Below are 15,795 nucleotides of genomic sequence, written 5' to 3' on the forward strand. Positions count from 1 at the left end.
TGTATATGGTTCAGGTCGGTTTATTTTTAAGAGAAGACAAGAGCCGTTGAGAAGACAGAATAGTAAGACTCGTGGCATAGTCTGCAGTCAGCATAGCCCGAAAGCCCTTAGGATTTAATCACCAACTAAGCCGATGAGTTCACTTCCTATGGCGACTTGTCTGTATCCTAACGCTGACTTGTTCGCATCCTGACTTGTTCGCATCCAACGCGACTCGTCCGCATACTGACGCAGACTTGTTCGCATGCACACTAAATTACACATCCCCTTCCCTAATTCTGTTGTTGTCTTTCCCGACTCCAGCGGTTAAACCAATGGTGCAAGCATAAACCAAATCTAAGGCCCTCGAATAAGACTTCCTATCGCGACTCGTCCAAGTCCTTACGCGACTTGTCTGCATCCTAACGCTGACTTGTTCGCATCCTAACGCTACTCGTTCGCATTCTAATGCTGATTCTTTAGCATCCTAACGCGCCTCGTCCACATGCTGACGCTGATTTGTTCGCATCCACACTACATCACACAACTTCCCCTCTAATGCTGCTCTTGTCTTTCCTGACTCTAGCGGTGACCGAATAGCAGACATTTCGAATACCAGAAAATCCGAATACTTGTCGAATCCTTAAACGCCAGAAAGTTTAACAATTCCGATACGAATACCGAAGAAATCTACCGAATCTACCCGGTCGAGAGGCTCAATTACCTAGAACAGACACCAACGGTCTAAAAGCGCCTCACTGACTGACACCAGCCAACACCCTGCACCAAAGAGTTTAGAACACCATCTTGAATTGTAACTACTGAAGTATGTTAACAATAAAACCTGCACTGCCTATTTTGAAAGGAATTCATAGGTCTGTTATTATTCAAGTTTTGTGGGTCCTTAAAGGTAAACCCTGGACTGGAGTGCCGTACTACCTCAGCTGTTGATAAAACCACGTTACAACCCTCCATATGGACCGAACTTTTTTTTAATCGGGAGCTCGCCGATACTATACCCTTAGCACATTTTCTAGTTATTGGAATTAGAAGTGGGTTCTATAAGGAGGGAGAAATCAAATAGGCACCACCCATCTGTGATAGGGAATGAGAACTATCTGCAATGAATAGCCCCAGAAGGTCGTCTATTCATTCCACATTAAACTGCCTTACAATTCTAATGGAGGTGTAAATAAAAATTTTTGTACTCACGATATCTGATGCTTAAACTTCTTGGTCACATCCGTATTGAGGCACATACGATCCAGGGGCCATTCATTCTTCCTTGCTGTCTGCTGCATAATGGCTGTGAGAAAGCTTTGAGGATTGAAGAAACCCCCCAACCAGGCGGATGAGGGCAAACGAAAATCTGCCACCCAAGTTTCCAATTCGCGCAAACGCAGCTGCAAATCAGCAAACCACGATTGCAAACCCAAAGTGCTGGGATAGGCCAATTTGGTCCAGGACTCGGGTACCTGATCCATGAACAAAGACGACATCAAAGCCTCCATTATGGAGGATATGGTGAGTTCACCCTTTAAACCCAATTCCAATTCATTCAGGGATCGTTTCAACTCAGCCATCAGAATATTCATGCGTTCACATTCTTGAAAGGCAACCAAAATATAAGGATTACGATCCTCCACTCGAGCCATAAGTTCGGGAATATTGAAGGGTGGGGGTATTCTGTCCAGCAAATCTTCAAGCATGCCTTTGACCACATCATCTTGCGATAGGGCATCACCAGCAGCATCGCCAGCACCTGCCAAACGAGGCTGTAGCTCAAAGACCACACGAAACAGGCGTTCGGAGACTGTGGTTAGGAAGCCAATTTCTGCATTCAAATGGAGGCCATATAAATTGGGACTTTCGGCAGGCAGATTTTCATCTATGTAGTCATGGTAGCCGGCATATTTTAGAATGCCAGGCGCCGGAAAGCCAGGACAAAACTCCAATTTGCCATCAATCAATTCCGGCTGCATGAACTCCTCCAGGTAGGTACGGCACAAACGACGATCTCTATCATCGGTGATGTGGCCGCCATACATTATCTCGCCAAAGAGATAACGCAAATCCTCCCAAGGCACCTGATTGTTGGCCTCCAAATAATTGTAGAGCACATAAACGCTGATGGTCAAATCGCCCACATTAAAGGGATAAACTCGATTCCAGCCCTGGGCCCCAAACTTGCGCCGCTCTGCCACCACGGCATGAAAGTAGCACAGAGAGAAGAGTATGGCCTTGAATTCGGTTTCCTTGGAACACATTTGCAAAGTCTCATCACTGAAGTTATCCAGGGCCTTGTGGATATTGGCCTGCATGCCAGTGGGGGGCTCGTTGGTGATCTTAATGGCCGACTCTAGAATACCTTGTGGCAGTATATGATAGGCGGGATCGGCTGCAGGTTCAGCACTCAAAAACAGGCGATAATCAGGATGAACATCCAACAAGGAGGCTTCCATTTTCTTCTCCAAAGCAGGTAGCCAACGAGCCACTAAATGAATATTTTGCAAGACCACCCAGTGGCCATTGCGCGAGGCCGTTTCTATGGCATTCTCAGCCACTATCTCTTGGCCCTGGCCCAAAGAGACACTGTGGAAGTTATCGTGGTCACCATGGAAGCCTAGGACTTTGCCCAATTTTTCAACATCCTTCAAGGGATCTACACCAGGCGAGAGGACAAAGAAAATATGCGTCTCTGGACTCGATTCTTCAAAGGTGCGGGCAAACTCCATAGAGCGAGCATCTATGTATTTGGAGCCCAGTTTTTCCTCTATGAACACCTGCATGGAGTAGGACATGCGATCGGGCCGTAAGCAACGCATTATGCACAATCTTTGGATGGCCGTTTTGCCCTTCCATTCTCCGGGGAGTTTTTCCCGCTCAGGGCATTCGGCATCAATGAACTTCTTCCAACGCCTGTGGGAATCCTCCATGTCTTTGTCTAGATTTTTGAAAGCTGGCAAGTTACTCAAGGCCCTGATGCCGCCCCAGCCCACATTGTTGAGGAAGGCCAGATTGGAGGTTACATTGACCATATAGGGAAAGCGTAGCAGAAAGTCCAATTCCACTGGTTCCACTTCGCCGGCATTGATTTGTATTTGTATGCACAACTGGGTCAGGAAGATCAGTTTGTCGGCCTCAAATAGGCCGCGAGAGGTATACATAAAACTGCAATAGGTTATGGAATCAATGAGGTTCTGCACTCTCTCTCTCAGCTTCTCCGAAGTTTGGGCTCTGGCTACGGCATTGGCAAAGACTACTGTAAAGGCTTTCAAAGAGAATTGATATATGGGATTGATTTTGAAGAGATCATTGAGTATGAAATAAATAATTGAGGCTCTCTCCGAAGCTGGACGATAGGCTTCACGTGCCGTATCGATTTGCACGGCGGTAATTTTGGCCTCAGCCACTTTAATTTCAATTTCATCAGCAGTCTTTTTGGTCTTTTCCAAATTCATTACCAAGTCCACATCTTCGAGAACATTTTCTCCTGCCGAAGATAGCCGCTGCAGCAGATCATCTTCAAGGTGTTTCAATGTAATCTTGAAATTATTTTGTTGTTGAGTTAGACGTGTCCTCAAGACCTCCAAGTCAGGACGTTCCGCCTTTACAACTTCAGCCAATAGTTGATCTTCTAAGCCATCACGGGTAACGGTAAAGTTGATGAGTGTTGTTTGAGCCTGCATTTCGGGTTTGTAGTGGGGATTGGCCAGTTTGGTGTGTAAAATCAAACGAAATTTCGGATTAAAATCAATTTCACGATCACCCATTTTAAGGCAGGTGCCTTTTTTGATTAACATGCGACCCAAGAGGGGATTCAACACGGCATCGATATTTTCTCCTATATTTTCCAACAGCAATACATTGCCATTGGTTACAGCCTTCTCGATTTGGTCCAGATAGCCACGTTGGCTAAGACGCAAGATCACAATGTTGCTGCTGTATTTATTTTTAACCCATTTTATGCCTTGACTGGAATGGGAGAGACAAAGAGAGAGAGAGAAAAAGTTAATAGAGAGGGTAAGAAATAAAAATTAGGAAGAACATATGGAAATAAAACTTTACACATAGATGGCGCTAATTTTTGAAAAAGAATTAAAACATGGTTGTAGAGACACTGATGATGCGGAACCCAGTGCATTTGCAAATGAAGCTGGAAGACACCGTAGAAAATCCACTAAAATCGTCTCAAATGATCGTCTTATTCGAGCCGCATTTGCTTATAGTCCTTGGGTGTAGAGAGGCACGGTTTCCCCACCTTCGGGTGAAAACCACTCTAATCTCCCGACAAACATTTGGTACATGGTCCAGCTAAACGCTGATCTTAAAAATCATCTCAAGGAGCTGTATGGTCTTGCCCTTGGCAACATAGCATAACATTGCGCCTTCGGATCCCGTTGACTTGTGAGGCTCAGACTGATTAATCGTCCGGTCTTTCTTTCTCTTCGTTATCATGTCCTCAACCAAGGACAGTGATAGGCACTGTGTTTTATATGGAGAACAATCATAACATACAGGAACATGGGCCCACCGCCTGCGACGGAGTGCCGAAGGAAGTGTGTGGCAGCTAATAGCTTGACGTCTCAGAGCTAGACTCAGCAATGTACATAAATTTAAAATTTCAATTAAAATATTTCTGCATACACTGTTTTCTTTAAGAAGATCAATCGTAAGAAGTGGAGAGGTAAGAAATTCGATTTGAATTAGGGATGGGGTGTCGAAGTCGGACTACTGAGCCGGAGTCGGCGTTGGGTTTGTAGTTGAGCATACTTGCTTCGACTCGGAACCGCACTCTGACTCCGGCTTAATATTGGGTTGCCCAAAAAGTAATTGCGTATTTTTTAAAATAAAGTAAATGCATTTTTAATAAAACTTAGAATGAACTTTAATCAAATATACTTTTTTTACACTTTTTTTCTAAAGCAAGCTAAAAGTAACAGCTGATAACTGACAGAAGAAAGAATGCAATTACAGAGTCACAAGCTGTGAAAAAATTTGTCAACGCCGACTATATGAAAAATCCGCAATTACTTTTTGGGCAATCCAATAGTTCGACTCCCGTGGTCAGACTCCGCACCCCTGATGTTAATGAAACATAAACAAAGCTTAGGTTGCAATGAAAGTTCTGGGTCTTGTTTGGATAAGCCCATGATTTTGTACTGGAAACTTTGTTGTTCATTACTGAAGGAACAATTAAATTTTTTAATAAGAAAGAAAGTGGCTTCTACTTCTAAAGCCGATATTCAAAAAAAAAAAAAAAAAAAAACTTACAGTTGTGGATCTATCATCAATGGGTAACGTTCTGAGTGCACTAGAATTGCAGCATTTTCCGCTGACATGCGATCACTGGGCAAACCCTGGTTATTCCATTCGGCAATTTGGGCATCATCACATATCATTTCAAAGGGATCCGAACCTTCACTTGAGGGTATGCGGGGCTAGTGTAAGCAAGGTTGGTTATAATCTTAATTGGTTTTGGGGATTTTAAACAATTTGCATAAACTTACTTCACTGGCCTTAAATGCTGGTTGCCACATTTTAGTTTGTAATTCTGCTCGATAAGTTCTGGTGAAACAACCCACATAGGAGATAAAACAAGCAATAAGCAGAATATCACCGGGTAAGGTTTCATGGCTGCTCTGTAAGCTGTGGAGTAAAGAAAAATATAGAAATAATTCTAGAAGAATACAAAATTAAAAAATTCCAAGTGTAATCAAGAATTAATTAGGTGTCGAAGGGTATGAATACCAATAAACGCTTCGGAGTGCAGAATATGGGCTTCTAACCACGAAAAGTGCCACAGTTATGTTTATCAAAATGAAAGTAAGTGATCGGCCCCATGTCACTGTGGACATATATCTAGGCCATAAAATTTATCTCTCAAAATAAAATCTAAGTCATGAATTCCGTGCTACCTACAAATCCCTAATTGTTTTCCATACCACTTCCCTAAATAGGTCTGGTATTGCCTCCCCATCTAAGTGCAAATGTCTGTTAGCCGAAGTAAGTAAGTAAGTAAGGAAGTAAGTAAGTAAGTAAGTAAGTAAGTAAGTAAGTAAGTAAGTAAGTAAGTAAGTAAGTAAGTAAGTAAGTAAGTAAGTAAGTAAGTAAGTAAGTAAGTAAGTAAGTCAGTAAGTAAGTAAGTAAGTAAGTAAGTAAGTAAGTAAGTAAGTAAGTAAGTAAGTAAGTAAGTAAGTAAGTAAGTAAGTAAGTAAGTAAGTAAGTAAGTAAGTAAGTAAGTAAGTAAGTAAGTAAGTAAGTAAGTAAGTAAGTAAGTAAGTAAGTAAGTAAGTAAGTAAGTAAGTAAGTAAGTAAGTAAGTAAGTAAGTAAGTAAGTAAGTAAGTAAGTAAGTAAGTAAGTAAGTAAGTAAGTAAGTAAGTAAGTAAGTAAGTAAGTAAGTAAGTAAGTAAGTAAGTAAGTAAGTAAGTAAGTAAGTAAGTAAGTAAGTAAGTAAGTAAGTAAGTAAGTAAGTAAGTAAGTAAGTAAGTAAGTAAGTAAGTAAGTAAGTAAGTAAGTAAGTAAGTAAGTAAGTAAGTAAGTAAGTAAGTAAGTAAGTAAGTAAGTAAGTAAGTAAGTAAGTAAGTAAGTAAGTAAGTAAGTAAGTAAGTAAGTAAGTAAGTAAGTAAGTAAGTAAGTAAGTAAGTAAGTAAGTAAGTAAGTAAGTAAGTAAGTAAGTAAGTAAGTAAGTAAGTAAGTAAGTAAGTAAGTAAGTAAGTAAGTAAGTAAGTAAGTAAGTAAGTAAGTAAGTAAGTAAGTAAGTAAGTAAGTAAGTAAGTAAGTAAGTAAGTAAGTAAGTAAGTAAGTAAGTAAGTAAGTAAGTAAGTAAGTAAGTAAGTAAGTAAGTAAGTAAGTAAGTAAGTAAGTAAGTAAGTAAGTAAGTAAGTAAGTAAGTAAGTAAGTAAGTAAGTAAGTAAGTAAGTAAGTAAGTAAGTAAGTAAGTAAGTAAGTAAGTAAGTAAGTAAGTAAGTAAGTAAGTAAGTAAGTAAGTAAGTAAGTAAGTAAGTAAGTAAGTAAGTAAGTAAGTAAGTAAGTAAGTAAGTAAGTAAGTAAGTAAGTAAGTAAGTAAGTAAGTAAGTAAGTAAGTAAGTAAGTAAGTAAGTAAGTAAGTAAGTAAGTAAGTAAGTAAGTAAGTAAGTAAGTAAGTAAGTAAGTAAGTAAGTAAGTAAGTAAGTAAGTAAGTAAGTAAGTAAGTAAGTAAGTAAGTAAGTAGGTAAGTAAGTAAGTAAGTAAGTAAGTAAGTAAGTAAGTAAGTAAGTAAGTAAGTAAGTAAGTAAGTGAGTAAGAGGAATTTGAGCTTTTATAGATAGAAATCGGAGAATGCAAGTGCCTAATATTGGGCATGCCTTTGGAGGTAGTCTACTTACTTTTTAGGAAGGTGATTGCACCAGCACTTACCTACGCTGCGTTGAGGTGGTGCAATAGAGAGAAAGTGCAACGTAATGACATTACTACGGGTTCTGAGAAGGTGTGGTTTTGGTATAGGGGGGTGGATGAGAGGCACACCAATAGATACATTTGTAGTTGCTCCATAGCCAGTGCCAATGTGACTATTAGAAGTGAGGCTATGGGAGAGTGAAAAGAACGATCGACAAACTGAGTAGATTGAAGATATATAGGTTTCTGATCGAATATTTAAGAGGTAACTTGTGATCGAGTTCGGGACACTGTTCCCAGAATAACAGTCTTGGCTTGCGACAACTCTGTTAGTGTCATCTAGAAGTTCAGGCTCATGTTCAAAGAAAGAGCGAATAACAGGGCTGGACATCTACATTGGGGATCCGGAGACCAAGTTATGTTTTTGGCTGCATGACGCTATGACGGTTCTGCAGTTGGAGATTTGGGCGATCAAGAAATGCGTTAGGATAATAGCCTTCTCTTGAGGCTCAAGAACTCAAGATCTAAGAACTCAAGATATGGCAGCTATATCGAAACATGGACCGATATGGTCCACTTACAATCTCAACCGATTTACATTAATAGTTGGGTTGCCCAAAAAGTATTTCCGGATTTTTCTTATAGTCGGCGTTGACAAATTTGTCCACAGCTTGTGACTCTGTAATTGCATTCTTTCTTCTGTCAGTTATCAGCTGTGACTTTTAGCTTGCTTTAGAAAAAAAGTGTAAAAAAAGTATATTTGATTAAAGTTCATTCTAAGTTTTATTAAAATGCATTTATTTTCTTTTAAAAAATCCGCAATTACTTTTTGGGCAACCCAATATTTGTACAAAATTTCAAGAGACTAACATTACTTCTTCGAAAGTAAGCGTGTTTTTTACTGACGGACAGACATACGGAGGGACATGGCTAGATCTACTTAAATTGTCATGATGACCCCTTTGTGGGGTCTTCTTACTAATGGGAATCCTGCTCCTACCTTTTAACAGATTCCGTCCAACGTATTTTTTCCGAGGCCAGGCCGCCAATCAAACGTCTAGCCAAATCAATGGTAAATGCGGTTTTATCTGCATCATCCTGGCATTTTTGCTTTTTGGCCAAAGCTTCATCGTAATCCATTTGCAAGACATTTAGCTCTTTCTCCAGCTCATTGAGGCGATCATTAAGGGCTGTCAATTTATCGCGGGCATCTGTCAATTCCTGTTCGGCCTCTATCAAAGCTCTCTCCTTGGGCTCCACCACCAAGTAGACTTCATAGAATTTGTTTATATTTATAACCCAAGAGCAGAGACCTGCTGCTGCCGAGGATTTAGCCAAAATCTTCTCTGGATCAAATTCAGGATCTGCCAGATATGGTTGTAGGGCCTTGATAATATCCGGGTGTATATGTTTCTTGTCATAGTTGATCAGGTTATCCAGAAACTTATCAACATTGCCCATGATTTGGCGACAGGCTTTCCAACTTCTGTCTTTGGGTATCTTGCCCTTTTGGGCGAATAGTACCAAAACTGCGGAACAGACACTCACTACAGCCTCTGGAGGGGAGCCAAAGGATTTCAGTTCCGTTAGATTGTTCTTATTCAGGGTGTTCAAGGCCTCTTGGGCTGCCAGCAGAGCAGGTTGAGCCTTCAGAAAGTCCTCTTCACATAGCTTGGCCTTGGCCGTAACATCTTCTTCGATTTGTCGCACGTTCTTCTCCTCCTGTGAGGCTATGAATCTTTCCTTCGAGACTTTTTCGTTTTCCGAGCTCACCACCTTAATCAGATTATCGGCTTGTTCGTTTTTTATTTTCAATTCCACCTCCTGCACTTTGAGCTTCTCCTGCAGTTCATCAACTTCTTTGGAGCAGCTGGCCAGCTTGATGAGACCATTCTGCAAGCGGAATCTACGATCCTGGTTGGCCTTAACCTTCTCCTTAAGCAGTTTGGTGTATAGGCTGATAAGCTCCAGAAACGATTTGGGAGTGGTATAGTTGTAGCGTTTATCGTTGAGCAAATAGACTTTGGATATATCATTGACGGTCTTATGGACATAGGCCATGAAACGAGAGACAGGAGGAGCCAGAGCTGCGGGGAGTACATCAATCTCTTGCAGAAAGCGATAAGAAACGGACTGCAGGGCCTCTTGGGGCCATTCATGGAACCAATCGATGGTAGTGCAATTGACCAGTGAGGGAAAGTTACGAGCCCTCACTCTCAAGGTAGTGCCCACGGGTGAGAAACACAAAACAACCTTCAGCAGCCCCCGCACCTTCTCAATGAAATATTTCCAGCAATTTTCTCGGTTGTCCATTATACCCAATTGTTTGACTTCATTGCGTACGGCGTTGATGATATTCTCCACCTCATCATCGGGGAACAGTTCATGAATGTCACCGGAGGCCAATAAATCATTGACCAATACCAGAAATTGTTCTCGGGCCACCTCGGCATCTGTCATCAGAAAGCAGCAGGGTGAAGTCTTTACACCACATTTCATATACAAAGCGGCTATGTTGGCCTTCAGATCATTGATACCATAATCCTTGGTCAGTTGAATTTGGAAGACATCCAAGGAAGAAATAAAAGCAGCCAATCTAGTCAAGGTTTGTTTACCAGAACCACCGACACCTATCAGCAAAGCATAGCCCCGCGATGATTCCACTATGCGACTTATGCGGCAAACATGGGCCATGGCATCCTCGAAGAGCACCAAATTCATGGCTCCCACAAAATCATTGTAACGCTCTTGAGCCTCTTCCAATAACTTATTGAGGCGCTCCCAATCAGAAACCGGCATATATTTGCTATCGGCCAAACCCTTGGCAAAGTGACAATAGATGTGGGGTTTACCAAAGACCGCATCCTCGTTAAAGCTTTCGATACCCTTGCGCACAGTGTCCAGCATGATCTTATTGAAGTTTTTTATGTCGCTGTTGTCCACCAACTTATCGCCATATACCCGATTGCATTCATGGACCCACAAACGTAGCAGCAAATTGGGGCTTGGACATGTTTCAAAATTGGAATAAAGCATTCCCTGGAAGTATGGGGGTGAGTAAAAGTTTGATTGGTGCTAAAATTGCATACTCACCGTGAATATATTCGAAATGTCTCTCAAATTGAAGTTGTAATGAAATTTGACAGCCGTAGGCAAGAAAGTCGAAGCCACTTTCTGATGCAAATCGATGGCAGATCTTACCAAAGGCTCACAAAGGCTTATGACTTGTTTGTTGAATTTGTGAATGGGATTCTCCAAATGTTGGGATAAAATGGAGTTGAGTATATGGAAGAGGGCATCTGCACTAGGTTGACTAAAAAAGGAAGAAAAATTTCGGTAACTGAAACGGAAAAATATTTGGGAGAGATCTTGGAGAGGAAACCGCATTTAAAGTTTCATATTCGCGAGCCTAGCAGGCTCACAGATTTTGGGCACTATGTAGACGGGCCGTGGGCTCAAAGTGGAGCCTGAATTCGATATTAGTCCAAGGGCAATATAGCAGTGGGATTACACCAACACTTAGACAATACGCCTTAGTAGTTTGATGGACTGCTATGGTAAAAACTGCAACATAAGAATAATACCGCAGGTTCAGAGAATATGTTCTCTTGGCATTGGCGGGACGTTGAGTACAACGCCCACCAGGGAACTGGAGACTTTTCCAGGTATTCGAACCATTGATTGAGTGTGAGGCAGCTACTGCGGCCCCCGTAGCTCAGAGACAGAGGTTTGGGATCGGATATCTGAGACGACACTTAAGGTCGAGTGCGAAGCACTACTGCAAGCGCCATAGTCATGGGTTTACAGAACTCAGGTATTGTCTGAAGTGTTTCTGGGCGACACAGTCCGAGTTAAAGACGTGGGCGAAAAAAGCTTACAACACTGTGGAACAGCGAAACTATCGGTAGGAGGACGAAAATCCTATGGTGAGATCAGCATCGTGAAAAGACGTGGCTATTATCAAAAGGAAATTTAAAGAATATCAGCTAGCTTACTTATGCAGAATAGGTAAGGCAAGTCATAGCATGTTTAAGGCATTTATGGAAAATTATAAGACCTTACAGTATTTCCCAAGCCAATGTTCGGTTTTGCGGCTTGCAGGCACCGGCACATAAGTGGGGGCATAATACCAAACATGAACCAACTTAGGGGTATGGAGATCGGTTTATATTGGAGATGTATTAAAACATGAACCAATTTTTTTCATTTACAATCCTCAATGACCTACATTGATAAGAAGTATCTGAGCAAAATTTCAAGCAAATTGCTTTATTCGTTAAACGCTATTGTGATGGGTAATAAATTCTGATGAATTTTTATTTTTTTTTAGTAAATTAGCTGTGGAGGCTACATATATTGTTAGGTTAAAAAAAAAAAAAACTATTTGCATGGGTTTAGGGGGCATATGAAGTTAAATCAAGTAAAAAGGCATTAAGTTCGGCTGGGCCGAACTTTGGATACCAACCACCTCGGGTGTATAGGTAAACCCCCTTTCGCCACGATCTGGTGAAAATTGGATAATTTTGGACCCAAATTCGGCACGGATATTGAGTGGTCTAATATATATAAGCCACTGTTGAATTTTGTATTTAAAATTTCAGCGAAATTGGATAAAAAATAAAACTTTTATGGGCTTCAGACCCTTTATCGGGAGATCGGCCCATATGGCAGCTATATCTAAAATGTTGGGGGGTTTAAAATAACCCACTGTTGCAAATTTCGGCGAAATCGGGTAATAAATAAAGCTTTAATGGGCTTCAGACCCTTTATCGGGAGATCGGTCTATATGGTAGCTATACCTAAATATTGACCGATCTGTACCATATTAAGGTCAAATGTCGGGGGGTTTAAAATAACCCACTGTTTCAAATTTTAGCGTAATCGGGTAATAAATAAAGCTTTAATGGGCTTCAGACCCATTATCGGGAGATCGGTCTATATGGTAGCTATATCTAAATATAGTCTGATCTGTACCATATTTAGTTCACATGTCGGTAGGCTTAAAATAACTCCCTGTTTCAAATTTTAGCGAAATCGGGTAATAAATAAAGCTTTTATGGGCTTCAGACCCATTATCGGGAGATCGGTCTATATGGTAGCTATATCTAAATATAGTCCGATCTGAACCATATTTGGGCCACTTGTCGGCAAGACTTTAACTACTCACTGTTTCAAATTTCAGCAAAATCGCATAAGATAAAAAGTTTTTATGTTCATTATACATTTTATCGGATAATATAGCAGCTATATTCAAATATGGTCCGATTTGGCCCGTTCTAGAACTTAACCAGCGTACATCAAAAAGACGTATCTGTGCCAAATTTCATCTTAATATCTCAATTTGCGACAAAGTTGTTGTAAACTTAATCAAAAATAAAAATCATGCAAAACAAGTAAAAAGGCGCTAAGTTCGGCCGGGCCGAACTTTGGATAGCCACCACCTCGGGTATATATGTAAACCACCTTTCGTCAAAACCCGGTGAAAAATGCATACCTTATGCCCCATAGAAGCTTTATCGAAATATGTTCCGATTTGCACCTAATACTAATAAGTACAAGTCAATTGTTCAATTGTGTATAACAAAATATAGATTTTTTTAGTAGCCATATCTAAAACTCTGATCTGAACCAAAGACGACACGGATGTCGAAAAGTCTAACATAAGTCACTGTGTCAAATTTCATTAAAATCGGGCAAAGTTGCAGAAAAATGTCGAAGAGCCTAACACAACTCACTGTCCCAAATTTCGGCGAAATGTCGAAGAGCCTAACACAACTCACTGTCCCAAATTTCGGCGACATCGGACAATAAATGCGCCTTTTATTGGACCAAAACCTTAAATCGGGAGATCGGTCTATATGGCAGCTGTATTCAAATCTGGACCGATTTAAGCCAAATTGAAGAAGAATGTCGAAGGGCTCAACACAACTCACTGTCCCAAATTTCGGCGACATCGGACAATAAATGCGTCTTTTATGGGTCCAAAGCCTTATAACGAGAGATCGGTCTATATGACAGCTATATCCAAATCTGGTCCGATCTGGGCCAAATTGAGGGAGGATGTTGAAGGGCCTAACACAACTCACTGTCCCAAATTTCGGCGACATCGGACAATAAATGCGTCTTTTATGGGTCCAAAGCCTTAAATCGAGAGATCGTTCTATATGACCTATATTAAAATCTGGGTCGATCTGAGCGAAATTGAACAAGTAAAAAGGCGTTAAGTTCGGCCTGGCCGAACTTTGGATACCCACCACCTCGGGTATATATGTAAACCACCTTTCATAAATATTCAGTGAAAATTTCATACCTTATACTCATATAAATTTCATACCTCATAATGATCTGAACTATATACGACACGGATGTCGAAAAGCCGAACATAAGTCACTGTGTCAAATTTCAGTGAAATCGGATTATAAATGCGCCTTTTATGGGGCCAAGACTTTAAATCGAGATATCGGTCTACATGGCAGCTATATCCAATATCTGGACCGATTTGGGCCAAGTTGCATTAACATGTCGAAGAGAAACATTAAGCACCGTCCCAAATTTCGGCGAAATCGGACAAAAAATGCCTCTTTTATGGGCCCTAAACCTTAAATCCAGAGATCGGTCTACATGGCAGCTATATTCAAATCTGGACTGATCTGGGCAAAATTGAAGAAGGACGTCGAAGAGCCTAACCAAACTCACTGTCTCAAATTTCAGCGACATCGGACAATAAATGCGTCTTTTATGGCCCCAAAACCTAAAACCTAGATATCGGTCTATATGGCAGCTATATCCAAATCTGGACCGATCTGTGCGATATTGCAGAAGTATGTCAAATGGCTTAACTTAACTCACTGTTCCAAATTTAGGGGACATCGGGCAATAAATGAGCATTTTATGGGCCCAAAACCATAAATCAAGAAATCGGTCTATATGGCAGCTATATCCAAATTTGAACCGATCTGGACCAAATTGAAGAAATATGTCAAAGTGCCTAACACATCTCACTGTCCCAAATTTCAGCAAAATCGGATAATGAATGTGGCTATTATGGGCCTTACACCATAAATCGGAGGATCGATCTATATGGCAGCTATATCCAAATCTGAACCGATCTGGACCAAATTAAAGAAACATGTCAAGGATCCTAAGGCAACTCACTGTCCCAAATTTCAACGAAATCGGACCATAAATGTGGCTTTTATGGGCTTTAGACCCAAGACAAGGTGACAGCATTGAATACCTATTTCTAGAAATAAACTGTTATTCAAATGAGAAGATGCTGATTGGCTGTGTTTACAGGCCCCACAACAATATACCATATGACATGCTCCTATCTTGTATCGAAACAATCTCGTTTTCTTACAACAATATAGCTATAGCTGGTGACTTTAATAGCAATATATTGTCTGAATCTCATTTTTCCAGTTCGATGGAGCTGTTGGGCTTAGTACCAACTAACACTTCTGTGCCCACCCATTTTACGAGTCATTCATCCAGCCTTCTGGATATATTTTTTGTTAACAATGTTGCAAATGTTTTGTTTTATGACCAACTTGCTGCACCTGGTTTTTCTAAACATGACCTACTGTTTCTAACATATAACTACGTCATGACCTATCAAGACAACAGAATTACCTACCGCGATTTTAAGAAAATAAACTACAATTTACTGAATCACCTTACTGATGAAGTACCGTGGGACTCAATTTATCATTTTGACTCTGCGGATGAACAAACATCATTTGTTCAAAATCATATCTGTTCAATATACAATCGATGTGTTCCAGAGAAAACAATAACAATTAAATATTCACAACCACCTTGGTTTAACCAGCGAATAAAAACTTTGATTGATGAAAGAAACTTTTCATATAGACGTTGGAAACGTTTTAGAACCTCACAACTACATGAACATTTTAAAAATGCTAGAAGAGCTGTTGGAAAGTGTATAACTGAGGCAAAGACATTGTATTTTCATAATAAATTTCAGAATGCTGTTAATAGTCGCTCTAAATGGAATGAGATACGAAAAATTGGCGTTGGAGAAAAACGCAATACTCAGCTGGAACCCAACATGAACAGAAATGAACTAAATGAGAATTTTGTTTCAATAAACACTGTCTATCCTACTGAAAATATATATGAAAATATGTGCATGGTAGCTGTTGAAAATCCTTTTTCCTTTCGCTGTGTAAATGAAACTGAGGTTCTACACAGCATTCTGTCCATTAAATCTAATGCGATCGGAACTGATGAAATAAATCCACGATTTATTAAAATAATTGTGCCAAAGATTCTGCCATATTTAACATATATATTTAACACTGTTCTAACTAAATCCACTTTTCCGCTTGAATGGAAACATGCAAAAATTGTACCTATTCGCAAATCAAAAAATGAGTACCGTCCCATCGCCATTTTACCATACCTGTCTAAAGCAC

General features: G+C 40.3%; 1 protein-coding gene across 1 annotated transcript in view; it reads right to left on the bottom strand.

The window, feature by feature from the left end:
* LOC106081161 (dynein beta chain, ciliary) overlaps positions 1-15,795 on the bottom strand; it is an 81,290-nt gene that overhangs the window by 18,913 nt on the left and 46,582 nt on the right. The window contains exons 16-20 of the mRNA XM_059363165.1: positions 10,451-10,670; positions 8,358-10,396; positions 5,490-5,628; positions 5,254-5,420; positions 1,192-3,954 (exon numbers count right to left, since the gene is read on the bottom strand). Of these exons, the coding sequence (XP_059219148.1) occupies positions 1,192-3,954; positions 5,254-5,420; positions 5,490-5,628; positions 8,358-10,396; positions 10,451-10,670 (5,328 nt within the window). The remainder of the gene's footprint in view (positions 1-1,191; positions 3,955-5,253; positions 5,421-5,489; positions 5,629-8,357; positions 10,397-10,450; positions 10,671-15,795) is intronic.

Source organism: Stomoxys calcitrans, chromosome 2 (genome assembly GCF_963082655.1).
Source record: "Stomoxys calcitrans chromosome 2, idStoCalc2.1, whole genome shotgun sequence".
Lineage (NCBI taxonomy): Eukaryota > Metazoa > Arthropoda > Insecta > Diptera > Muscidae > Stomoxys > Stomoxys calcitrans.